Raw genomic sequence first — 25,801 nt, 5'->3', positions numbered from 1 at the left:
CATGAAACTCAGCATTACTAATTTGACTGCAAGTTTATAGTTTTATGAATCTGTGAAACAATTCTAACAATAACTTTGGTCTAACTCTTGTTTATGATGTCTCAACTAAATTATAATCTTTATAATTTCATTTGTTGTCCAATACTGCTTTCACAGTTTCTCAAGTCCAATAGAAACTTCAAAGGCAATAGCTCTGCAATATTAATGATGGCAAAAGTTTTTTGGTGCTTGAGACTAAAAATCTGCAAATATTGTCCTGTGCTGCTTTGATTTTGACAGTTGTTGCTTTATTAAACCTGTCTCTTGTGAGCCCTTCAACTTTATTTGGAGCTTAGTCACTGAAGAGCCCCAGAAGTAAAATGCAGTGTTTGAAGTCGTAGCCAAGATTAAATTTAAAATCACATAGTTATCTTTTTAATCCATTCTTGCGTTCACATTAAGCTCCTAAAATGTTTAACATACAAATAGAGGTCTCATCTAAATTATTGTGGAAGTAGCTGGAAACATCTGAGAAAAAAACTGTAGCGTGTTATTGTTTGCAGATAGGGAGTAATACGGGGGGGGGGGGTGCAGTAATATGTCTGTTTATGCAGGAATGCAGGATACTGAGAGAGAAGTAACTCCTAACTCATTAACTCATTTGGGTGGCTTGGTGAAATTTTAGAATATTGTCAGTTTATGAAGAATACGTCTTTTAATTTTCTTTAATAGACTTTGGATGCGAGTATTGAAACCTGAACAGTATTCTGGTATCAAATAATGCAGTCCCACATTTTGACTGCCACCAGTATAATACCACTAGTTTGTTGCCCCGTAACACTGTATCAGTTTAAGTGCAGCTTAATGTTTTTTAAGTTCTGGAAAATGTTCCTAGTCGTCGCTTAAATAAGTCGTGTATGTGAATTTGAACAGATTAATTCAACCGAATGTGGTGTGATACTGTGTCATGGTACTTGGAGCAGGACAGGCATCCATCCATCAATTATCTTTAACCACTTATCCTGTTTAGGGTCGCGGGAGCACAGCCATGATGAACTACCCAAATGCAGATGCAGGGACTGTCAGATTCACCAAAGTTATTTAATGGCACAAAAAGCTTAATCATAGCAACAGGCAGGCCGATACAGCTGGCAGACACCGGCAAAACGAAAACTCCTTACAGCAACAAAAGGGCAGGGCAGACAATCCCACAGGTGGGAATGCAGAAGTTATGTACTTATTTAGTAAAAAACCTTAGAAGTAAATCTACAGGAGACAAGTTGTCATGTCAGAACTTATGTTGGTTGTAAAGTAAAATTCCTTTACAGAGACACCATTTGCTGCATAATGCAAGTCAATGCATGTCTTTTCAGATGCACAGGTAGCTTACAGGTAGATAAGAGGAGTGGCATCATGTGGGTCATTTGATAACTGCTCTTCAGTTACACAGAGTTTAAATCAACTTCCTTTCCCACCCTACATTCATTTGTTATTGGCTCCTGAAGAGTCCTTTGATATTATCTGACATGATCTATCTGCCTTTTAGTGTTTTTTGTTTTTTTCCTTTCTAGCCTAAGGATGATTTTTTGTGTTGACCTGCCAAGTGTTTCCTAACCAATGGCTCTAGTGCACCATCTGTGTCACACTGTGCTCATGACTCCAGCACATAAATCAAAGCTGCAGTTAACAGTCATGGCCACAAGGTATCGTCACTGAGCAGTAAAACAGTACTGCAGATACTATGCTGTACTATTTACAATATCTATCCATCTTACCATCATCCATTCTTCAACTTTAAAGATAACAACTACATTGCATATATATAGTAGTTTATAGTTTAGCAGTTAAATTGTATTATTATTATTATCATTATTATTTATATTATTATTATTATTATTATTATGACAGACAGCAGCAGAAAATCAAACTTCTTAACCAATGTAAACATACATACACACACAAACACACAAATTGCTACATTCCAGTGGTACTTCCCATTTATTATTCATTTGATTTGCAAACAACAGTATGCTCTTTTAGAAAGACATTTGTTGTGGCTGTGAGACATGTGTGTGGGTGTGTGTACACTTGTGGGTGTTTCATATGTGACCTGTGACAACGTGTCCATATCAGTGGGTGTAGTGGTCGAAGGTTGGACTAGGTGTGGACTCACACCTTTCGAGGGGAGTTCATCATTGACATATGTAAAAACATAACAACTGGACACCTTCAGAGTCATGCAAACCTGACTAGGGGCATTTGGACATATGTTTACTGCAGGACTAATCAAATGAGCAGTAAAATAAACAAAACAAATGCAAGTCAGTGGCGCCTCTCAATTTGGCATCGAGGATTTTTTGTTCCCATTAATGAACAGGTTTTTATTTTTTGCTTTTACAGAAAACCCAGTTAAGAGCATCTCTAATCGGACGCAAATGAAAAGTTCACTTTTTCATTGATCACTTGATGAGTTTGACATTAAATGCTTGGTTGCCACTGTACGTATATGGTGAATGCTTCTATTCCAACTGCAACACCATGACAGGGTATTCATCGGTGTTCTTTTTCAGTCATAAGGGGGAAGTTAAAAGTGTGAAAAGTGTCATCAAGTGAGGAAAACATCTGTGATATTTAGTCCAAGAGATTTTAAGGTTTTGTTCTACGATATCAAATCCGTCAGTAAACATCTTGTGAATTTTTAAGCTTTTACGTGTCTTAAAGAAGGCGGTTACTAACAAGTGGCTAAATGAGAGTACAAAATGACATCAATTAAAATCATGATAAAAAAAAAACATTATCAAATAGACATTCAGTAAAGCAGTGAAACTGATCAGACCATGGAAATGTCAGAGTGAGACTCACTTCATCCTTCATTCCCTATGAATCATGACTATTCATTTGTGCAGAACAAGTGGGGCTTTATCTGCAGTCTGTACATGATCATACCACACTACCCGAGTATGAAGGACAGGACAGTAGCTTGTAGATCTGCCGAACAACAACTCTGTGCTTCCTGGCAGGCAAAACATGTTTATTCCTGTTAAATGTATATATAAATTGCATAATGATGGGTCTTCTTGACATGCTTTTGAGTATTAAAGTGCATAAATAAAAAAATACAATCAGAAGAGCGCCTTTTTGTTTTTTTATTGTAACTGACCTTCGTTAAGAAAAACTAAATGTGGGCGTTGGATGATCCACAAGCATTCCTCTAGCATTTTTTATGGTGAGAGCAAAAGAAAAAGGAGGTTTACAAACCAAAAGGAGGAACAGGAAACAACAAGGCCGGCAGAGTTTCATACCAGGGCAGCTGAAAGTGCTGTTAAAACACATTTCAGGGCACAAATTCTTAAAACGATGCGTTTTATGGATTTATTGTTCAGATGTTTTAAGGGTGCAGGTCAACATTTCTCACTATATGTATATGACATATTTATTGTGATACGTTCACCATTGTGATGCAAATAAATAAGAAATAGGGAGATAATTGCTCTCTATTTCTTAAGTCTGTTTTATTTAATTTCTTCATCATCGCTATTCAAATCCATACTAACCCACTGCCCTCAATATTGCTTGTTTGTCTGTGTGTGTGGTGAATAAGTGTTGTGTGCGTTTGCATGGCCACAGTTTACATGTCTAAATGAGAAAAATGTGTGTGTGTGTGTGTGTGTGTGTGTGTGTACTTTTCAGAGTTAATTTGCGTGTGTGTGTGTGTGTGTGTGTGTGTGTGTGTGTGTGTGTGTGTGTGTGTGTGTGACAGCCACGCACTGCAGTGGTGATTTATGGGGGTGTTGATCCCTCTGAAAAGATTGCCTCATTGCATGTCACGCTGTTTCTAGCATACATAGTGACTGCTGGCCATGCAGATGGACCACCTTTGATCTCCCATGTTGACCTTTATCAGGAGGCAAAGCTTACTGGAGCCAGGCAAGCTGATCGTGTGTTTGTTTTATCCCAAGTTGCAAATGATAAAGGTATTTTTTTCCAGCTGCCCTGACAATGTTGAGTAAATGTGCTTCATTCACATTCTTGAAGGCACACTCATAAAACTGTCCATGACAACTTATCTGTCAGAGCTTCTGCTTTCCACTGCATCTCTTAGATGGTGAGGGTGTGTGCATCCTTTAGCCCCTTCCCTCCCCTCACCCCCCAACCCTTGGCTACTATTGATTTCCTCCATGCGTGACAGACCTGGGGCCTGGTGAGTAGAGAGGAGACATTTTCTAGGAACAGAGCAGCCCAGCTCACCATCTTCCCTACCTGCTGCTGCTCAATATTTAATGCCCTGCTGACCCACTCCAGGGAGGAATGAAAATGGAAAGCTCGGTTACTTTTAAAATCAGAGTTGTTGTGTTGAGATTTGTTTCACTCACGCCAATAAAGCTCAATATAAGGAATTCCATTAGCTTTAACATCAATTCACAGCAGCATCACTCACATTGTTTAGCGATAGTGAGCTCTCAAATGTGCTAACAAACAAATGAAAACCAAAAATATTTGTCGTAATGGTGTGATTTGAGCTTGAATACCAAGAACGGGACGTGTCATTGACTGGAAATTATTTATTTAGCGATATGTCTTAGCACATCGACCTTTGAGCGCGTTCATCCGTGTGAGTTAAAAATAGGTCTACCTCTTCTACTGCTACACAAGACAAAGAGTGAACTAGGCTTATAAATAAATAATTTTGTCCAATTGAGGTGAAAAAATTGCCTGAATTGTGTTCAGACTATAGAAGACAAAGCCAAGCCTCCCGCTGAGTCATGAAGGACTGCAGGCTGATAACTTCAAACACTGCCAGGCAGCTGTGGCTCTGACCTTTCACCTCTTTCCTGTTGGTTGATCAACTATTGATCAACTACGAATAAAAGCTTGTTCTACTCTTGTACTTATTTCAGTGTAAACTTAGCCATCTATACCCTCTGTTAGCTGTAATGAGAAAGTCAACCAGGGATATATGTTATTCACTGGCAAAGGCCTCACGCTGTCCTTTAAACTAACCCGGTCTGTGAGACATCACGGGATTCTACAGATATCTTTCTTTTTTTAACTAATAATACAAACATTTGAAACAATTATGAGTAATACATCTTTGGATTTTATGTATCTTTTTTATTGTCCAAAAATCTCATACAAAGACCAAAACCACAGATGAATTTATTAAGATATTGATAAGTATTGACTGTTGAGCCAAACTTTGATATAGTCAGTACCTGACCGGTTGTTGTTGTCCAAAAACCAACAAATTTAGCCACACTGTTGCACCAGGTGACACGTTCCTTCATTGCGATAAGCATGGTAGTTCATTGTATTCTTATATTGTAAGGTTATTTTTTGGCATTTTTCGCCTTTATTTGAGAGAGAGAGAGAGAGAGAGCGGGAGAGAGAGGTATGACAAACAACATGAGCTGTATCAAGGCGCAAATTTTTGTTTATTTTGGGTCAATCCCTCTTGTGTCTGTAAACACTCAATAGAGTACCAAATTATATAACTGACAACTGAAAATAGTCAACCAACAACTGCACAGTTTCTTCCTGTGTGACTAACATTTGTTAAAAGTTCTTAAATACAATGAATATATAAATGCAAAACAAAATGCTTGAGTTACGCAACTTATGATTTACAATTGAGCTTCGTGGTTTTAAAACTGATGTCGTCAGAAATGTAACACCCTGAAAAGAGCAAACTATTTGTTTACTGAACTACTCTGCATGCAGCTACTGACTGTGGAATGGTAAGCATGGATTGTCTTGTGTTATGGCATTGCAAGCCATAAAAGCACACAATGCTGGCTGTCAGCAGCTTGAATGCAAAAGTACTGGTGCTTTTTTAAAAACCTACTTTACTTTTACTTCCTTGTATACTTAGGGTTTTCTACTTCATTAGAAATATATGTATGCTATGGAAACCCATTTCCACCACTGTGATGAAAAAATAAAGATCCTGTAAGTCATTACAATGAGAAACTTTCTCAAAATAATGACTTAGTACCGCATAAGTATGACTTAGCATCTCATAATTATGACTTAGCATCTTGTAATTATGACTTAGTATCTCATAAGATACTAAGCCATAATTTTGAGAAAGGACTTACACTTATTGCAGTGGGGGAAATGGGCTTCCACAGTATGTAGAGGCAATGAAGACGGAAAAAAATAACAATGTGTTAAGTTGTAAATCCTTTGCAGGCACATGGTATAAACATCTGCCTGCTGAGCTGACAGGAAGTCACAGTCACAGATTCAGAGTGTGCCCTGTACTGATCCATTCTCTTTAACAGAGAAAACCACAAGGTTTTTTTTTTTTTTTTTATCACTTAACAGTACATTCAAATATGCTCAAACGTTTATGCATGGAAAAATATGGACACTATAAAAGAAAAAAAGAGCCTTCTGGTTTCCCTGTAGCCTGCAGGAAAACCGAAGAATTACAACTTGCTCTGTCTATCTGTGTTATCCAGTTGTTATGATGACAATACACGATGCTAATGGCCTTGTTCAAAACCAAGCCTTTGCTAAAGCAAATAACTTAGCTCCTTTCTGTATCTCCATGACTCATGTGCAGCCCGAGTGATATTATTTTGACAGAGCAGAAGTGCAAAACAGAGGTGGCCATGGAAACTGACTATCCAATGAGAGAATAGGATATGGGTGTGTCTGACAAGTCCCGCTCTCTTCCTTCTGCCTGGTCAATTAATAACTTTTATTCTGCACTCAGTCTTCCCAGGGAGGGAGAGAAGAGAGAGAATTCACTGGAACTTTCTATATAAAGCTGAAAAACTGTCACATGATGTAGGGCTTCAAAAAGACTGATGAAGGAAGCTGTGTATGTGGTGCATGTGAATAACTAACAAGCATAACCCCTGCAGTATGTCTGTGAAACATGAACTGAGCTCAGTGACGCTAAGTCATCTCACTTGCAGTAGTTGTCTAGTTTCTCACTTACATTTCTTTTAACATCAGTCTGAATGTAAATGGTTGATTTGACGTCATTCGTTGTGCGTCATGCAATTAAGAGACAGGTTTATCTGAGTGGTGAAAGTTGCTGATGAATGCTCTCCATTCACTCCTTAACTGTGGTTGATTTGAACAAGGTGCCTTTGCTCGTGTACACCTGCTCAACAGAAGTGGCTCCCAGGTGTGAACTTGTGCTGCTAATGGTGAAATGGTTGAAAAAAGTTATCAAAAGTCCTGGATAAACGTCACACAGTGATGCAGCATTTCAGATATACAAGATACATTATTAAACTTTTCAGTCTTTCTTTTCAGTTCAAATCTGCAGGGTTTACAGTCTGTCTGTGTGTTCTGCTACTTTCACAGTTAGTGCTCACAGATGAGAGGAGACAGGGTAGGATTGTTTATTTAAAGGTTTTATTGTTTTATGTTTTAGCACTTATTTCATGTGTCAGTGCAGTTACTGTATGTGATGTGCTGGTTTCTGTTTTGTTCTTTTTATGTGAACTCACCAAAGCAAAAACTATGTGGAAAAGGGCAATAAAATATAGAATTTTTAATGAGGTTAACAACAGTGTGAACAGCACCAAATATATTTTCGGAAAAACTATTTGCTCCCAAAAAGACCCTATCCCACAATTATTCACCAAGTTAGTGATACTTGTTGTAGTACACGCAATGATTTTACATTGTGAAGTTGTATCCCAGACTAGAATTATGAAAAACTCACAAAGAAAATGGTGAGCAACAACATCCCTGCTACTTAATCTCTGGCAGACATTCTGGAGTGAAAGCTATGGTTAAAATGTAAACGTACACACATATATGGAAATACAGCTTCACTCTCTAACACAGCGCTAAGGATGGCAGCCTCAGAGAGAGTCTCCCACATAAGGACTCTTCTTTCAGGAATATAAAATACTATCTATCCTTTCCAGAATGTAGGCGAGTTACAGCATGATATCTCCCATTGTCCTAAGCCATGTTAATTGAAGATCCAAAACTGCTCATTGCTACTCATTGTTTTACCCTGTGATGAACAAGTGGCCTTTTGAGGGTGTTTTCCTGTCTTTCAGTGCTTGACGAGTGACTAAAATGACTGCAGAATTGCTGATTGTGTCCATGTACAAGTTTGCCCAGCTGATTAAAGTGGGGTAGCTATTTCATGAATCTCAAATAAAGAGCTGGATGAAACCACGTTGTGATAAATGACCAGTGGCTTCAGTGATCATCATAGGTAAAAACTACTGTGTATTGTGTATTAAAATTCATATACTGTACCTTGTAAATCTCAGAGATTTACATCAGCACAATTCTGATGTGCATACTTAAATCTGTGTAAATGTGTATTTTGACTTGTTCAACCTCTTAAAAAATTGTATTAGTCATAAAACAATAACAACAATGGCAAGCTGTAACAAGTATTTCATGTAGTGGAGAAAAAAATAGTCCGTCTAGCCTTTTGCCACGATATATTCATCCGCCGCGCAGTATATTAACGCGATGTAGGGCGAACAACGACCTAAGCGGAGTGATTTATTGGAGACTACACCCAAGCGACTGTACGATTGCAGCGGCTTTTTCTTCGTTGCCTAGACCAGAAGAAAGCCGAGACGTGACGGAGTCGGGGGGGGGTTCTGCTTGCTGGAGGCCCGTTAAACCACTGATAAATACAGCTTTCATCACCGCTTCTTCGTCGCTCAAGAGACGTTTGTGACCTAACTTGAACCCTACGTATTTTTTGCATCTTTGAACTAATCTCACAAACATGTCCTGGCAAAGCTACGTGGACAACTTGCTGGCTGATGGCAACTGCCAGGACGCGGCCATTGTTGGGTACACGGACGCCAAATACGTCTGGGCATCGAACGCCGGCGGTACCTTTGCCAATATGACGGTTAGTATACTATGTGTGTCAGTATCTGTGGTGACAAGGGAAGGAAAAAGTAAATTTTCCATGCTGGTGCGTTTGTCTGCATAGCCGGGCCTTGTTGAATGGGGATAAGACGAGTGGTGTGTGTGGTACACATGGTATCCGTTGGTCACAATCGAGCTTCATTAGCACGTATGCACCGTTACTTTTCAACCCGTCTTTATAGTTATTTTACCATTTCCGGTAAATTAACCACACTCTGTGGTCTTAACATTATTTTGCTTTTAGAAATCTCCACTAGACCAGCCGGAAACAACCAAAGCCAGTGCCGCGAGCTCGAGCTAATGGGGCTAGCTAGCTAACGTTAGCTTAAACTAGCCCTGTGTGCTTGTGATGCCGGTCCGGTAAAATGAGCACCTCGGACAAAGCAAACTTTTTTTATTTATTTTTTAAAATCTCGGTCAGTGCCTATTAAAGTAGGCTATTGTGCTTTATAGTAACGTTTAACTTAAGCATGCAACGTCGTCTACCAATGGTATTGCTAAATATTGGTGAGCAAACTACAGCTCGCGGTTATCAAGTAAAGTCAGGCCGATCATCCCCATTGGAAAATCATGATCGGCTAACGCTAGTAGGGCAACGTTAGCGGTGCTCACGTGCGTTCTTCACGCGCTGGCGTGCTCGGGTCTTTCTCGTTTTCGCCCATTCGGCTTCTGTGAATCTTACTGCCGCTACCGCCCCTTATTTTCCAAGATGGCGGACACACTCCCCATTCATTTTGTTCATTTTTGTCACGGTTAACATGTGTAGCAGTGGTCCATGTTTGTACAGTGTATATTTAAACTGCTGCACGTAAACACGATAAGACTGCAGCATCTAACGTTATGTGAAGCTAACTCGGCTAAACGGTCTCTGGCGCGTCCCTAGGCCTCCATTTTGTCTATTAAATAAACGATTAGTCAAGTGTGTGTGTGTGTGTGTGTGTGTGTGTGTGTGTGTGTGTGTGTGTGTGTGTGTGTGTGTGTGTGTGTGTGTGTGTGTGTGTGTGTGTGTGTGTGTGTGTGTGTGTGAATACACAATGAGTCATTGGGTGAATCCAAAAAAACGTGCCGTAATCTTTAGCCAGAGCGTGCTGACCAGCTTGCTACAAGTGTTAGCCACCCTCAGCTCCGCGACGTTTGCTAAACAAAGCCGGCTATGGGAATGCGGAAAGTAAAAAAAGTGTGACACTAGGGTGCACGTTTTCGGGGACATGGCGTTGGACCGGTAAAGGCGGTGAATGTCGTTTAATTGGCTGACCGGGCCCATGCATGCTGCTAGCCGCCATGCTAACGCTATGTGAGCTAACGTTAGTAGAAATCCTTTGAGTTTCTCGTGTTTTCCTGAAGGAGTTCCTGTGTGCCATGACTGTGCACTTCTGGTGTTACAGGGCGACGCCTTTTGTTCTGTAGATCGGTTCAAAGAAACCTGAAAAACATTACAATACGGCCAAATACAAAAAAAATAAAATGTTTGCACAAGTAAGCAGTTGTGGTCTCTAAAATATAATAATAATAGACATACATTTTTGTATCAGATTTTTCAGCATTGTTTTTGGCAACTGCAATGGGCCTCTGAGATTTCAGGACTTGCCATCTCTAGTATATTGGAGTCAGCTGTGTCTTTAAACGGACTGTACATCCTTTCTCACAAATTACCAACTACTCCTGACCAACTTGGCACAGTTGGAAGAAAAAAAAACCGTATTGAATGCTAACCTGAGCCCTTAATCATGGACAGTCATGCCTGTACTTACCATCTTGGCCACTTGCTGTGTTTTACACTCAGATTTCCTGTCTTACCTCAAATGTAGTTGACCCCTTTTCTTAGAAAAATAGTTGTGACTATATAGATGAGACTTGAAGGTCTCTTTTGTTTTTTGTAGATAAATGTTTTTCTACATCTTAGTAAAGGATTTAATCATTTTGAGTTTCTAATTGGTGGCTCTTCTATACAACTCCTTGTGATGTTCTTTTGTAAATGTATACGCTTTATACATTTAGCTGCTGCACTAGAAACAGGTCCAGCATTAGCACATGCTTTAATTCCTGGATTGCCACAATTTCATTTAATACAATTGGGGAAGGTTGCATTTCATTTTACTTTATCTTTATTCTGCTATGATGTATGAATTCAGGGAAATCCTCAGATAGCCATCCAAAATTGAACCTCATTCAGTCCTCACAATGCTTTTTCTGAATTTGGATCCAGCATGTATACTTAAATGCATGTCCTTTCATAAGTGCATGGTTTATGATTTATTTTTTGTTGTGAGAGTTAATGGTAAAACTTCACTAAATAATTGTAGCCCTAGTATTCAAATTCCTAAAAAAACATGAATGACAGGAAAACGATGAGCTAAGAGGCAGAGTAATGAGCTGTATATTTGTAGAGCACTTGATTAATCTTAAAAGGCTTCACAGTGCCCTCACTTTATGCAATACTTGAGAATTATGTTAGAGTATAATGACAGACTCACAAAACGAACTACAAAAGACTTGAGTCTCTGTCTGCATTAATCATTTAGTGTTTGTATAGATTGTACCTGACTTCTTGATTTTTCTTCCCCCCCAGCCTGAAGAAATTGACGTGTTAACAGGAAAGGACCGCATGGGTTTCTTCACCAGTGGGATAACCTTAGGCAATAAGAAGTGCTCCGTAATCAGAGACAGCCTCCAAACTGACAGCGACTGGACAATGGACATCCGGACAAAGAGTCAAGGAGGAGAGCCAACATACAACATTTGTCTAGGCAAAGCCTCCAAAGGTGAGCACCACGTTCAGTGTTAGTTACAGTTTAGTAGTGCTGCAGTGGCAGCGTAGCCTGCTTTGACATAGCGCCATTAGTTTATAACTACATTTATAAACTCATGTTGTCCGTGCATGTGTGATAGATCTTGAATGCGCCTTTCCTCAATATATGACACCGGTGTTGAATGTAAATCATGGTGGATGTCATTTTATTATGATAGACAACTGCATCTCTGCTAAGTGTAATCTGTAGTAGTACTTTAGAGGTAAGGGGCAGATTCATATCAGAAGGGTAATGGTAAAATGGAAAGTCCCTTTTGAAATATGATTGTCTTCCATGCTAATATTTTTTGCTAATTATAGCGGTATTGCAGTTTAATATAATTTTGGTGATGTATGTTTTGTTAGCATAAGGAAGACTAGACATTTTACAGATGAACTAATGGCAATCCTAAATAATTGATAACACGTTTGTCACATTTTCCCTCTTTGGTATCTATCTTGTATACAAGTTGTCTAGTGAGATTTAATGTTCCCGGGCTCCTGACATATTTATTAATTGACTAAATTCTATTAGTCCAGATTTTCACTAAACTACCATGTATTACCACAGGATCTATGATAAAACTTAATCATTAAAGTAGATGGAATTCTAATTCATATTTGGGTACTGTTCAGCTTTAAACTTCAACATCCATTAGTTTTCTCAGTCAAATTTGAAAATGTATCTGTTGGCTGTAACTTTGATAAGCTGGATTTTTGTCAACCAGAAGCCATAGATGCCTGCATATTTCTTTTACAACAGAAAGCGTTTAATGTTCTGTCAAAATAGACATTTTGGAGGCGACCACGCTTTAAATAAGCAACCATCAATACCTAAATTCTTTCCAATTTCTGTATGATGCAAAGAAGTCAAGTTAATGCAAAGAAGTCGAGTTAAGTCTCTTTTTAGGGGCTTGCCTGAGAGTTGTGAGTTTTTGTATTTCCTGTATGGGCCCCAATGCCCTGTCCTCCACACTTTTCCGAGACACTACTCAAACTTAAAGGTGAGACTGCAGCTGGTTCCTATTCTCCACACACTGGGCCAGGACTTCCTAAAAACTCTTAAGTGCATGCATCTTCCTCCTTCCTGGTTAACACGCTCTCTACCCTCAAGTTATGAATCTGTTCCCTTGCTCACCTGCTTCCACTCTATTCCTGGTAAAAAGACGTATTCAGGCTCTTCAGGGCTCTTACATGTATTGAGGAGAGGTACCACGAGCATGTTGCTGTATCTGCATGGTTGTTAGTATCCAGTAGGACCTTCACTTTCCTAGTCTTTGCTGCTGGCATTGTGTGTTGATTACAAATGTAACAAAGACTAGTCTCAAGTGGAGTGCAATAAAAAGTACAGACCGGGAGATGAACACCAAGCTACGTAAATCTGTCACACACAAACGACCTGGTTGCTTGTCTATCACAAATGGGCAAGAAGCTGAGTTGGCAACCATTTGGCAGAGTAAACTTGAATGTACCTCCTAACTGGTATGCAAACTTTGGCTGGGACTTGCTGTCGTAGATATGTAGGAGTAATGTAATTCAATCAATATATTGTCCCGCTCTAGTGTAAATTTTACATTTACTTTAAGGAAAGGATACAATCGTGCACTAAATAAGTGATTGCTTTTCTGTCAGTCAACATGTTGGATTCATCTATTTAAAAAAAATAATGGGACTCAATCTTATCCATCTAAACATGACTTTGTGTAACTGTAGCACAACTCAATTAGTAGTTTGCCTCCAGTCAATACTGATCCTTACGTGTGGCCAGTGCACAATGATGTGGAAAATGAGCTCTCTTCTAATAAATAGTTCATGACGTATCAAACATTGCTTTCACCCTAAAATGACACAAACTACAGCTCTGAGCTGCTGCTCATCACAAGTGTATAGACTGACGCAGCTTTGCATGCATCCTTTACATGTGTGCTCCCGCTGTACTCCCTATCATCCCAATTGTGATGTCTTGTTTCACCAGCAGCACTGATCTGAAACTGAATGTTGAGGCTCGATACAGCCTTCAGTCCAAAGCTCCACTATGGTTTCTGTAGCCGTCTTGTCCGCCTGCTGCTTCTGGCTCTTCTCTTTTCGTGTGTGTGTGTGTGTGTGTGTGTGTGTGTGTGTGTGTGTGTGTGTGTGTGTGTGTGTGTGTGTGTGTGTGTGTGTGTGTGTGTGTGTGTGTGTGTGTGTGTGTGTGTGTGTGTGTGTGTGTGTGTGTGTGTGTGTGTGTGTGTGTGTGTGTGTGTGTGTGTGATCTGTGCACCTTCTCTAAATGTCCCTTCTGTCTCTTTTCTTTCAGTCTTGGTCTTGGTAATGGGCAAAGAAGGGGTCCATGGAGGCGGATTGAATAAGAAGGCATACTCGATGGCAAAATACTTGAGGGATTCAGGGTTCTAGTTTAGTTTTGACGTAGCTTATGTGGTGTAGTTGAGGGAGAGGAAAAAAACAAAACTTTAAAAACGACAAAAAACAAAACGAATTACTGTCGAGCCCACGTTTCACCCAAACGGAGAATTTCTAACAAAGCAAATGTTTAGGCTCCATTCTCATCTATGTAGCCCCACATTTAGCAGGGTGGTAATAATAAAAAAAAAGTATATTCTTTTCCAGTCCTGCTATCACCATGTCTGTTCATTTATTTTGTTTTTTTTCCTTGTGTGTACTCCAGCATTGGTTGTTGTCATGGGGAAGGAAGGTGTCCATGGAGGGAAGCTCAACAAGAAAGCATATGATATGGCTGATTACCTGAGGAAGTCCGGATACTAAAGCAGCCTGTACCCAGCCACCTAACAGCCCACCCTTACCACCCTGTTGCATTTCACACTACTCCAGTCCTAGTTGGTAGCTTAATTTTTTTTCTTTTTCTACCTTCTCTCCTCCCCATTTGTTATCCCATATTTTGTTCCCCTCTTCCTGTCCCCTCAGCACCCTTGTGCTATGTCCTTTTAAGCACTAAGTTGATCCATAGCAAAGAAGAGCATGTTGCTAACAGGATGTCATGACGAATCTGTACAGCTAAGAAAGATCTGGCAAAACACTCAAGACAATAAAAGCTTTACTGTCAAATTGAAGTAGGTTTTTTTTTTCTTTTTTTTCTCTGTCATGGTGCCCATTACGTAATCCTTCCCAAACCCGACCGTACACACTCCTCCCCGAGCAGCCGATGACTTAAGCACTTGAGCAGTAACCAAGCTCGTCATGTCTTCCTGTTTAATTTCCATCATGTGTGGAATGGGAGACTGCGAATGTCGGTCCACTGTTGTCCGTCCCTGTCCCCTACACACTCCCTGCCAAAAATGTTTAGTCCCGCCCCTTTCCCCCTTTCCCCATTTCCCCATCCTGTTTATTACAACCCTTGCAGGAGATTCATCTTCACACCAATCAACCAGTCCCCTAACCCCTCTCCTTTCAGACGTGTGTGTGTGTGTGTGTGTGTGTGTGTGTGTGTGTGTGTGTGTGTGTGTGTGTGTGTGTGTGTGTGTGTGTGTGTGTGTGTGTGTGTGTGTGTGTGTGTGTGTGTGTGTGTGTGTGTCACTCACGCTCATGAGCCAGAGCATTGGTGTCCACCAAATGCTGGTAGCCTCTTCTCCCCAACTACACGAGAACCCCATGGACATTCCACAGTAACCATTGCTCAGGCACTTAATACCGTTTGGTTTGCCACCTCCTGTAATATATTCTTTTTTTTTTTTTTTTTTTTTTTTTTTTTTGAAAAGCTGCCATTTTTGGACAGTATTTCCCAGCATATAACATCTGGAGTGTGTCCAGTTAGAATTTTTTTTTTTTTTCTTTCTTTTTTCTTTATAGGACCAAGTGTAGTCTCTTAATGTGACTGGATGACTGCTAACTTTGACCTGATGAAGGAAACCGTTACGTGATAGTAACACTCTAAAAACATGAAGCTACAGGGGAGGGGAGGGTGGGAGTATATGAAGAAAATTCTCATTGTTCGGTTTTTTTGTTAAGAAAACAAACTAATGCATTTGTACAAACCCATGCTGTGTTGACAACTACAAAACTGTGGAATAAATTGCCTTTTACTCTCTAGTCAGCTGAGCTCTGGGGTATCACACGGTCTGTCAGCGTCCAGTACTGCTAACTGTCAAACCTTTCAAAAGTAGACATGACACTCAATGGGTGATGGGATTGGTTGGAACAAAGACTCTTCTGGTTGTCTTGTTGAAACTTAACTGCAGAACCTATATATCCTTGTGCCATAATAGAGATCTGTTGCTGTCCTAAGATGGATTTTGTCCACTAAAGAATCCTTTCATTGGCACTTTTTCTTTTTTTAGCTTCAGCTCCAATGTTTAGGTCTTGTGGGATATGTGTACTCACTACAAAAAGTTTCAAGTCCTGTTTGCTGATTTATGTTAATTTCTTTTTTCTTCACCACTTTTTTTTTTTTTTTTTTTTTTTTCTATTTAATGCATCTGATTTCATATGCATAAAACCAAGAAATGCCATAAATTGATTTTATCACCTTGTTTACAGACAGATCAAATAAATTTATTCCAACCAGATAAATGTTTGCTGTCCCTTATTATCATACAGGATGTTTCTCTTTTAAAGGAATAGTTGACATTACCTGCATATAATCGGATGATACACTTAGCTTAGCACAAAGACTGAAAACATGGAGCCTGCTTGACTGACTGTCCGAAAGGCAAACGGAAGGTCAAAGTGAGTTTAGGCCTCGTCAAATTAAGACAAAATGTTAGGAACTAGAATTTTGCGCTGCATCAGTAACCTGACAATGAGTCTCTCAGAAAACAGACAAACAGGATGGACCTCTTTGTTTTGTTCTGAGTTATTGTATCTGTGTTGAGTCTCAAAATTATTTCTTGACCATAAACTGACAATCTCAACCTGAGGTCAACTCTGTAGCTTTAGATAAGTTATCAGATGGAGGTTTGAGACTAAAGCCTACATGGATACGATGTCATTGGCGCAGCCAGCAAAGTGTTAAAACATTACACATCCATGACAAAAAGCTCCAGGATGTCTCCTAAATGGACCATGGGATGATAGTGTTTAATGCCTTCTACGAAATAAAAATAGGTAATCTGAAATTAAATGCAACAAAGGTCCCTGGCCAGACTGCATGGAAAACCTCCATCTTGAGAAAACAGACTTGAGTTTCCAGTCTTTAACAGAGGAATCTGACTGACGTGCAGAAGTCCTGTTATTTCCACCTTATGAGCTGTGCCAGACTTCAGTCAGGCTGATTGGTATCAGATAATGCACTCATTACTGAACATGGTTTCGTGTTAAATATAAACACTGCAGCTGTACATTTTGTGACAACCGGCGTCTTTGACACGTAAACACTGGGAAGTAGGATGAACGTCTGTTCGCTTTATTACATTTTCTCAAATCATTTCTTAACCATGAAAAGTTTCCTTGTCAAGTGTCATTTTCCTTTTATTGAAGTAAATTTGTATTGAGAGACATACATGGACAGGAAAACACTGACGAGACAATACATCAACTGAAAAAGGCAACAGGTTTCATGAACAAACAAAAACAAAACGGATCAAGCCATGTTATGACAAAAAAAAAAGCATATACTATAAACTGCATTAAAATGAGATATGGTCAGTTAAATGTGTATTACAAGGCCTATCCACATAACTGCTCGTGTCAAATGGAGTGATAGGTCTGAAGTTCACCACAGGCAGCGTGGACATAGTTTCCACTCGAGTGTCTCCCCACATTTTTAACACAATGTGACGTCACACAAGGAGAGAGCACATTCTTTTTGCTTCATATGTGGCTTCAGTTTCTCTTAGTGTGAATCACTGTAACAGATAGACCGTGGCACAAAGTACAGGCTCCTTCATACGTGAGGCTAGAAATAAATTGGCAAAAAACATTTTGCTGTGGCTTTAAATGTTTCTATACTTGCTGAATGTTAGTTTAATTGTTTTTACAAAAAGGATGCTGCAAGAGAGTCAGTGTAGCATGAACTTGTATGTACAATAATGAAACTTTCTGTCTGAAACGTGGGATAGGAGATAATAAAGTCGTAACTTATTGTGATTTATACTTTTTATATACACTTTATAACTAATGAAGCGTGATCTTGTGTGTCTGGGACTTTCCACACTGATTTGTGCAATCATCTTTTATATGACTAAGTACAGTATAAAAGTCTACTGTACATCAGTGTCGCCAGGTCTGTCAGATCTACGACATGCTCACTGACTCGCTGTCACACAGTTGAAAATCAGCCCTTTATCCGAAATCATGTAAAAAAAAAAAAGAAAAAACAACTTAAGATTTGTAACTGAACTTATAGGGCAGATAAATTACAATGTCTTGTAAGCAGTGACAGAAAAGATGAAACTGTTTCGTGATCCCCAACAAAAGTCTCTGCAGGCGGAGAGGTTTGGGGCGGGGTGGGGGGGATTCAGTGACCAATAGGGTCGAGCCGGATCAAGCTCGGGGCGGGTCGTGCTCAAGGCCTTCGTAGCACGGCTGCTGCATCTGCACCACCACGGTCTCCACCGTCACCTCCTCCTCGCTGTCGCTGCTGTCCAGCTCGTCGTCCTCGTAGTCGGAGGACTCCTGGTCGGGCTCCGAGCGCGACGCCCCCGACATGGTGCCAAAGGAGTGGGCGCTGGTGGAGGCCAGGGAGCGCAGCAGGGGGGTGCTCTCCGACACCTCCTCGTTCTCGTCGGGGCCGCTCTCGCCCTCCTCGGAGTCGGAGTCGGACTCGCCCTGCGAGGGGACCACCTTCTGCTTGCACACCGGACATGTCTTCTTGGTTTTGGTCAGCCAGGGGTCCACACACTTACTGTGGTACGCTGCAGACAACAAGGAAAATGTTATTCCCATTCTGAATAATAAGTCAACATTTTAGGAGTGTTGAGACTCACCGTGAGAACATGGAAGGACTCGGAGTTTGTCCCCTTCTTCATATTCGTCCAGGCAGATGGCGCACACATCATAGTTGTCCCCTGTGTCAAAAAAGACGAGACACTTTTTATTATTTTCATCAATTCAGTACAAAATGAATGAAAAAGAATGCATAAAATAGTTAGTTAGGGAAATGGGGTTTGAGTGTGGGTCCATGATGTGTTCGGCAATCAGGACCTCCCACTGCTTCATGAGTCTTTACATTTCCTTAAATTCTCTAAACGGAGTCACTTTTCCACACATATGTCCCGACACCGCTACAATGCACAGCCCTGCATCTCTGGACGTTACAGGGGCTGCAGCGTCTTTTTTTTTGTGCACTAAATGCTCAGGAATTTATCAACACACTCCCTTTGAAATTCCTCAGCGTTCTTCTCATTTTCCTTCCCTTCCTCTTCCCTGCCCGGGCTGTGAGTCTGTGTGTTTACGTAAGCTCTAAATGAGCATGTTTTCCCCGACTCGGCTCTTTGTGTTCGTGCCAGGGCTGCATGTGACCGTATAAGGATGGAGTCATATCGACCAGGGCCGCCTCCCCCTCCTCCTTCTCCTCCTCCTCCTCTTCCTCTTCCCTCTGAGCGTCAGCAACTTCAACTCATGGCAATGTTTTCAACTACCTCTCCCTCTTCAGACTTGTAGCTCCGTTTCTTCCTCTCCCAAACGTCACCCTCACTATCACCCCCGATATTTTTATTGCCCAAGACTTTTCTAAGCAAGCCTCCATCTTTTTCCCTCTCTTTCTCACCCTGCTGGGCCAGTGGGGGTGAGAGAGAGAGGGAACGTTTGTGCAGGCTTGGATCCAGAATACACTCAGGAAATGCTGAGCTATTCTGAGAGAAGCAGAGAGAAAAAGGTTCAGTGGCTTACTGAACTCAGAACTTTGTTTTTTTTACAACTTGGGTCTCTTGTAGTTTGGGCCATTACAGTAAGGTAATAATAATAACATTGTCTGGGTTAACTGGCCCAGGACAGTGTCCAGTGAGCACATGTGAGCTGACATTCACGAGTCTCACAGGAACAGCACGCGTGTCAAGAGCAGTGCTAAAAAAAAGACAAGCTGCTAATACATAAAATGATTCCCCAATAATAATCATTACCAGATGTGTTTGGAGAAGTTTTATGTGAAAAGAATGTGAAAGAACGGATCAATAAAACCATTTCTACCAAAGTGTCTAAAAGGTGATCAATACAAGTCTTTGTGTATGTTTTTTTTGTATTTTGAGTCGAGTCAGCTTTGAAGTTGGGTGGTAAAATACATTTTTCAAGGCCAATCGAAAACTTCTAGATCATGTTTTGGCAAATGTGTACACTTTTCAGATGTTTTTGGGGCCAGTAGTGCACCTTAAAAAAGGGACTCACCTCTCCTCCCCACTATGTTTCATCAATCAGAGGAAACCACACTGTCCCACGAGCTTCGGATGAATTGGAAGAGAGGGTGACAGAATAAATGTAAAAAAAAATGGCTTCTGCACAGTTCGTCACTGGTTGAGCCAACCGGACGAGGGCAACTGGCACTGAGGCCAGTGAACTGAGAGACAGAGAGAGCTCCTCTGTACTGACATCAACATGCCTCACACACACACACACACACACACACACACACACACACACACACACACACACACACACACACACACACACACACACACACACACACACACACACACACACACACACACACACACACACACACACACACACACACACACGGCTGAGACACTGCAGCTGCTCTGTTCAGTGCGTGTGTGTGTGTGTGCTCCCCGCCTATGGTTTGGAAGAGAAAGCCGTGGAGGGGAGGGGTGGTGGTGTGACTCAATGTACGCAGGGAGGGATCAGACTGGAGTTCAGGGGTCAGAGGGAGAGTCCGGCCTCTCGGTCTAATGAAGGGTCTGAAACAACCCCCATCGTTTTCCTCAGCCAGTTTGCAGTTCACTGTGAGTGTGCGTGTGCATGTGTTCACAATTTCTGGCTTTAACGGCTGCTAGACGCCAGTTGTTGGCAAAACTCGCCACCCAGAGGGGCCAAAAAAAATCAGCGTCAGGCCTCAGCCTAAGTGGGGATGACGCAAGGCTCTGCAATAACACCAGAGCGTACGTCAAGTTAATAGCGGAGCGCTCGCTGTGCGCCGACAGCTGTGGCAGCTGGTATTACATAATCCTGAACATTTAGACGGATCTCATGTCGCATGCTGCTGCTCAGACCGGTATTGTGCGTGAATTACACGCGTACCATGGTTTCATTAAGGCATTGTGCACCATCCATAAAGACTCCCTTTGTGTGAGCCACTATTCATTTCAGCCTGTGAACTCTATTTCCATACATGCAGGTCTGACATTATCATCACCTCTGGCCCAAATCTACATAAGAACTGTCGAGGTAAATATCAATGGTAGAACTTGAATACATGCTCAACAGCATTAGCAATAAAGATTTGAAAAGGATGTAAAAAAAACAGCTCAATAAGAGCATGACTGACTAAGTGTTTGCCTCTGAAACAAACCAATGGTATCCAAATATTACATTGTAAAAAGTGGTTTCCCTTTTAGGCTGTTTCTGACGGGAAGTTGTGACGCATAGGATTTGGGTTAACCAACTGCTGCGAAATTGGCTGTTACTGCCGAAAACTCACATTTGGAGACGGAAGAGCCTGGGAGGAGATAAAACCGTGGTTATTGCGTAAAAACCTTTTTGGTGACGAGTACATCAACCATTATCCAGGTGTTGAGCTCATTTCCATGACAGTACATTGTTTCTTTTATCAGCGGTCCTACTCTGACCTGGCGTAAACACTGTGACAATAAACCGCATTGGACAGCAGAGACTGGTTCACAATGCTCAAACCCGGCTCTTTGCCAAGCTAGCCTTGCTCCAGAGTGCCGGGCTTAAAAGGTGCTTAGGTAGAGATTTGGTATCCCCTTCCTGTGTCGCCTCTGACTCAGCTGACAGGAGTGCAGACGCCGCCCCTGGAGGCCCTTTCCTGGACATCCTGGACATCCTAACTCCCTGTAGCTGGTGCCTGGTGGAAACCCTGAGTCAGAGATTGGGCACAAAAAAACCCACAGAGCCTGACGTGACGAGAACAGCTATATGAGCAACACATGCTGCTTTTAGCTGGTGTGTCGCACGTGCATCCGTTTTCTGCCAAGGCCAGGGGAGGAGCCGCTCGACTCATAGCACCCTCCATTAGCAGCTTTGCGAAGGAAGGGGGGGGGGTACTTATCATGCGCCACCCGTCATCTCTAAAGCTCCTCGGTGTTCCCCAGCACAGCTGATTGAAGCCAGGAGTTTTCCAGTTAGCAGAAAACAGCTGCACGGAGGAAAGCTGGCACAAAAAACCCCTCTAAATACAAAAAACGTACTTGACCACAGCACAAAGTGGATTTGCATTGCAAAACAATGCTATAGCCTTTGCGTCACGCAAAGATATCGTATTTACTTCCTGTACCTTACCGTCCTCACAAACCAGCAGCACAAACTGTACAACCGCTAAACACGTCTGACACATGACAACCGCCGTCATGCCTCTGGCATCAGACTACATTCCAGACCATCAGTCATGTGTCCAGTCACAACAGAGAGGAGCTCTAATCTGCCATGGAGGGCTTTGTGGAAAAAATTCAAGTCCATATTAATCCGATTAGCTCCGAGGTGCAGAGCTCCGGGGAGGAATGATGTGTCGTAATGCATTGATGACATCGCTCCTCTGGGCTTAATCATGTGACAAAGAGCAGCCCGGCACAGAAGGATGTAGCATCTCTACGGTTCAGAGTGAGTGCTATACTGTAAATGACGTAGAGATTGAGATGGTACAGGTACTTGAGGTATCTGAGATGGCCTCCATACCTTTCTTGTACTTGTGGATGGGAAGTTTCTTGAGCTGATCTTTACGCAGGCGGCTCCTCCGAGCCCTGTGTCGGTCCTGGACAAACTTGGTGATCTAGGAATGGCGGAAGAAAGAAAGATGTCAGAATGCTTTTAAGATCAGCACGTTTAACACACACACACACACACACACACACACACACACACACACACACACACACACACACACACACACACACACCTCGACTTTCTTGTGCAGGTATCGAGTCCAAAAAACTGTAACTGTGATTTCTGTCACATTAGGAAAAGTGTGATGTTTCGAGCTAGATGTCAGTCTGGTACCTGACAAAGGGCCAATCTCAAAACTCAAAATGTTGTACTTTTCCTACTGTAATAGAGTAGACATTTAAAAATGAATGGTTGACAGTGTTGCGAGTACTCAGGAGGCAGAACTTCTTTAGAATACCAGCCAGTAAAATTAAAATCACTGCCTTTATATGTGCAGCAGAAGTTCATCAGAAGAATGTACTTTGCGTTTAAACAAAGATGTACCTACCATGAAAACAACGATGAGGATGAGGCAGATTCCCACGATGATGAGGAAGGGGATCAGGTAGTATTCAAGCGGCAGGCTGAAGTCTGGCATGAGGACCACGTGTCCCCTAGAACAACAAGCAGAGCCACTGTCAGGTGTTGACAGGTTAACACAGACACTCTGAGCAAGGCCTCCACAGACGCCGTGTTGAGGTTTCATTACGCCATTGCATTGTTCAAAAACAAGCGGCCTGACGGTCACACATAGGGCCCTCTATCAACGTAATGACATTTCACACGATGAGTTACTGGGGGCGGGGGGGGGGGGGGGGGGGACTACTTCTTCTCACAGAACTGCCTCAGCAGACATATCACCGCACAGCCAACTCGGTCCACACTGACAGAACTCTGCCAAGACCATGTTTGGTGCTCATTCCTCTGCAGAAGTCTTGGGAATAACCCTCAGTGTTTGGATGGTATCTGACAAGCACCACACACACACACACACACACACACACACACACACACACACACACACACACACACACACACACACACACACACACACACACACACACAGCTGATTTAAAACTTGAAAACGTTAACGCTGGGACTCTCTGGGCTCCTCTGACAGGCTGAGACATTTCAACTCATCACAAGACAAATCCTCCACCTTGCTCTATTACAGTCCACGCTGCAGGCGTTACTCTACAACAATATTAGATTCAACTGGTCTGGAAGAAGCTCTATATATTTCTATATATATATATATATATATATATATATATATATATATATATATATATATTTCTATATATATATATATATATATATATATATATATATATATATATATATATATATATATCTATACATATATATCTATATATATATATATATATATCTATATATATATATTGATGATGGGAAAAATGAGATTTGTGTTGAGACTTACCCTTTGTCATACGTGAAGTCTTCTTTCAGAGAGTTGGCGGTTTGCTCGCTCACAAACACCGAGGGAATATCTATCTGCTTCATAATATCCACTAAAAAGGAAAAAATAAATATACATCATATGACTCTATATCAATGCCTAAATCCTCTGAACGATCTTGAAACATGCTTTTGAGGCCGGTGTTAAAAATCTAAGTCTTGTTAGAAAGACTTTCCGTTTGAAGCACACTGAGAAACTTATTTAAATGTGTCAGGATTTGGCAAAAAACGTAACTCGAGGAACACTTACTTTCTGTCTCTGGAAGTTTAACTACATTTAACAGTCTTCATCAACTGATGGAGTTTGCTTAAAGTTCTTCAACGCATGATGAAGACTTCGAGACGTGGCTGAACTACAGCTGCAATGATTAGTCAATCATTCGGTTAATCAAGCAAAAAAATACCCCAAAACTCACTGGTTCCAGCTTCTCAAATGTGAGTAATTGCATGTTTTCATGGTCTCTTCTGTCATTAAAAATAACATGGCTTTTTGACTGTTGGTCAGTCAAAACAAGCAATGGCTGATGATGGGCATACCGACACCTTCAGTGAGCTGAAGAAGCGACAGGAGAAACCCCTCGACTAACTGGCATCCCCCAGTGAGATAAAACATCATCTTGAGAAACACTTAATCAGGACAAGAAGCCTTCTGGGTAGTTTATGACTGTGCTGCATCCCCCTTGAGTGAGAATATATGTGATCCCTAACTGAAAGAAAACCCCGGACACAACGTGGATTCATGGGCAGGGAGTACTAGAGGGGCAGGGCATTGTATACATCTTGAAATAAACTTTTTCCTCAGGCTCAGGGATTAAGAGAAAAACAAAGCACATCCTCTGTCAACAGAGGCACGTAACCAGGCAGCAATGTACGATGCTAAATGCTTAAGTGCTAAAGAGAAGAAAAAAGGAAGAGGTTGTGGTTACTTACGATCATTGGATCCCATGCTGATTAAGTCATCAGAGACCACATTGTGAACAATGGCGGCCTTGTATCCGGCTTTCTGAGCATTGAGGACCTGTGAGGAGACAAAATACATTTGCACTGCGATTATCAAATGGATCCCCCTTTTTGGTGCAAACACCTGGTGGTTATTAGTAGGCTAGCCTCAGCTGCTGCTAGGGTAGAGACTAAAAACAGCCTTAGGTGAAGGTGGGATGTGAGAGAACCGGGGTTCTGTGTCAGATAATGTGACCAAATCTGATTTCCAGCACCATCACACCACATTCAACATGACTAGAGGCGTGGAAATCCCTCGATTTCTCAGGTTCAAATGCACCAGTCATCCTCCAATCTAAAAAGGTACGATCCATTCTCTAACATCAGCTTTACAAATGTACCACTTCCAGTTTAAGGATGCTCTCTACTGCCTATATGACCCGAATGTATGATCTGGCTTTGCGAACTGAATTCCCAAAAAGAGAATAAATAGTGCTGACAGCAGAGACCACAGTTAAAGCAGCGCTGTGGCTTCACAGTAGCATTCGACAACATGTTTACAGCCCGTTTCCCAGAAAGTGTTTGCAGGAGACAAGATGTTTGCATTTCACGCCCCCGACAGCTCGCTCCTCCACAATAAACACCGACTGCTCATCGAAGCTGGCTGAGCTGTAACCGGAAGATCCAAAACAGGAAGTGTTCAGTTACAGCGGTCCAAAGAAAGCTGCTCGGCCACAGAGGAGCGGATGAGTGGGCTAAAGGTTAGAAGAGAAGGTACGACAAATGCAGAAATTCAGCACACTGATTTTGCTCAATTAGAAAACATCTCACATTTTGACATTTCTGACTTTATCTCGGTCGCCTCTTCTTGTTATTAATGTGCCACACTTTCTTATTTCATATAGGTTTTTATATATTTCATTGATGTCACAGCTTTTGATCCAAACAAAGAGCATTGTG

At 41.4% G+C, this 25,801-nt stretch overlaps 2 protein-coding genes across 3 annotated transcripts in view; one reads left to right on the top strand and one right to left on the bottom strand.

Moving 5' to 3' along the window:
• Positions 1–8,468: 8,468 nt before the first annotated feature.
• On the top strand, positions 8,469–15,536 carry pfn2b (profilin 2b). 2 transcript variants are annotated; one of them, XM_068729352.1, is made up of 3 exons: positions 8,469–8,830; positions 11,420–11,612; positions 14,304–15,536. In XM_068729352.1, exons 1-3 carry the CDS (start codon positions 8,702–8,704, stop codon positions 14,399–14,401), a joined length of 420 nt encoding a protein of 139 aa, XP_068585453.1. In that variant the 5' UTR covers positions 8,469–8,701; the 3' UTR covers positions 14,402–15,536. The 2 variants fall into 2 exon arrangements, with proteins under 2 accessions (XP_068585453.1, XP_068585461.1); XM_068729360.1 differs by lacking the exon at positions 14,304–15,536 and adding an exon at positions 13,935–14,297.
• A 495-nt stretch (positions 15,537–16,031) lies between these two features.
• The window catches only part of rnf13 (ring finger protein 13), a 37,000-nt gene continuing 27,230 nt past the window's right edge, over positions 16,032–25,801 (bottom strand). Inside the window, exons 5-10 of the mRNA XM_068729339.1 lie at positions 24,833–24,920; positions 23,865–23,955; positions 22,932–23,037; positions 22,397–22,490; positions 18,517–18,597; positions 16,032–18,444 (exon numbers count right to left, since the gene is read on the bottom strand). Of these exons, the coding sequence (XP_068585440.1) occupies positions 18,074–18,444; positions 18,517–18,597; positions 22,397–22,490; positions 22,932–23,037; positions 23,865–23,955; positions 24,833–24,920 (831 nt within the window). The 3' untranslated portion in view covers positions 16,032–18,073. The remainder of the gene's footprint in view (positions 18,445–18,516; positions 18,598–22,396; positions 22,491–22,931; positions 23,038–23,864; positions 23,956–24,832; positions 24,921–25,801) is intronic.

This window comes from Cebidichthys violaceus, unplaced genomic scaffold (genome assembly GCF_023349555.1).
Source record: "Cebidichthys violaceus isolate CVI_PGR_0920_01 unplaced genomic scaffold, fCebVio1.0.p SCAF_101, whole genome shotgun sequence".
Classification (NCBI taxonomy): Eukaryota; Metazoa; Chordata; class Actinopteri; order Perciformes; family Stichaeidae; genus Cebidichthys; species Cebidichthys violaceus.
Note: the sequence above shows the minus strand (reverse complement) of the source record. Positions and strands in the feature narration are given on the sequence as shown.

Excerpts from the sequence above, each read along its gene's own strand:
- pfn2b (XM_068729352.1), top strand. The coding sequence starts at position 8,702 with ATGTCCTGGCAAAGCTACGTGGACAACTTGCTGGCTGATGGCAACTGC. Across the intron at positions 8,831-11,419 it reads GTACCTTTGCCAATATGACG|CCTGAAGAAATTGACGTGTT; the intron begins GTTAGTATACTA and ends CTTCCCCCCCAG. Across the intron at positions 11,613-14,303 it reads TCTAGGCAAAGCCTCCAAAG|CATTGGTTGTTGTCATGGGG; the intron begins GTGAGCACCACG and ends TGTGTACTCCAG.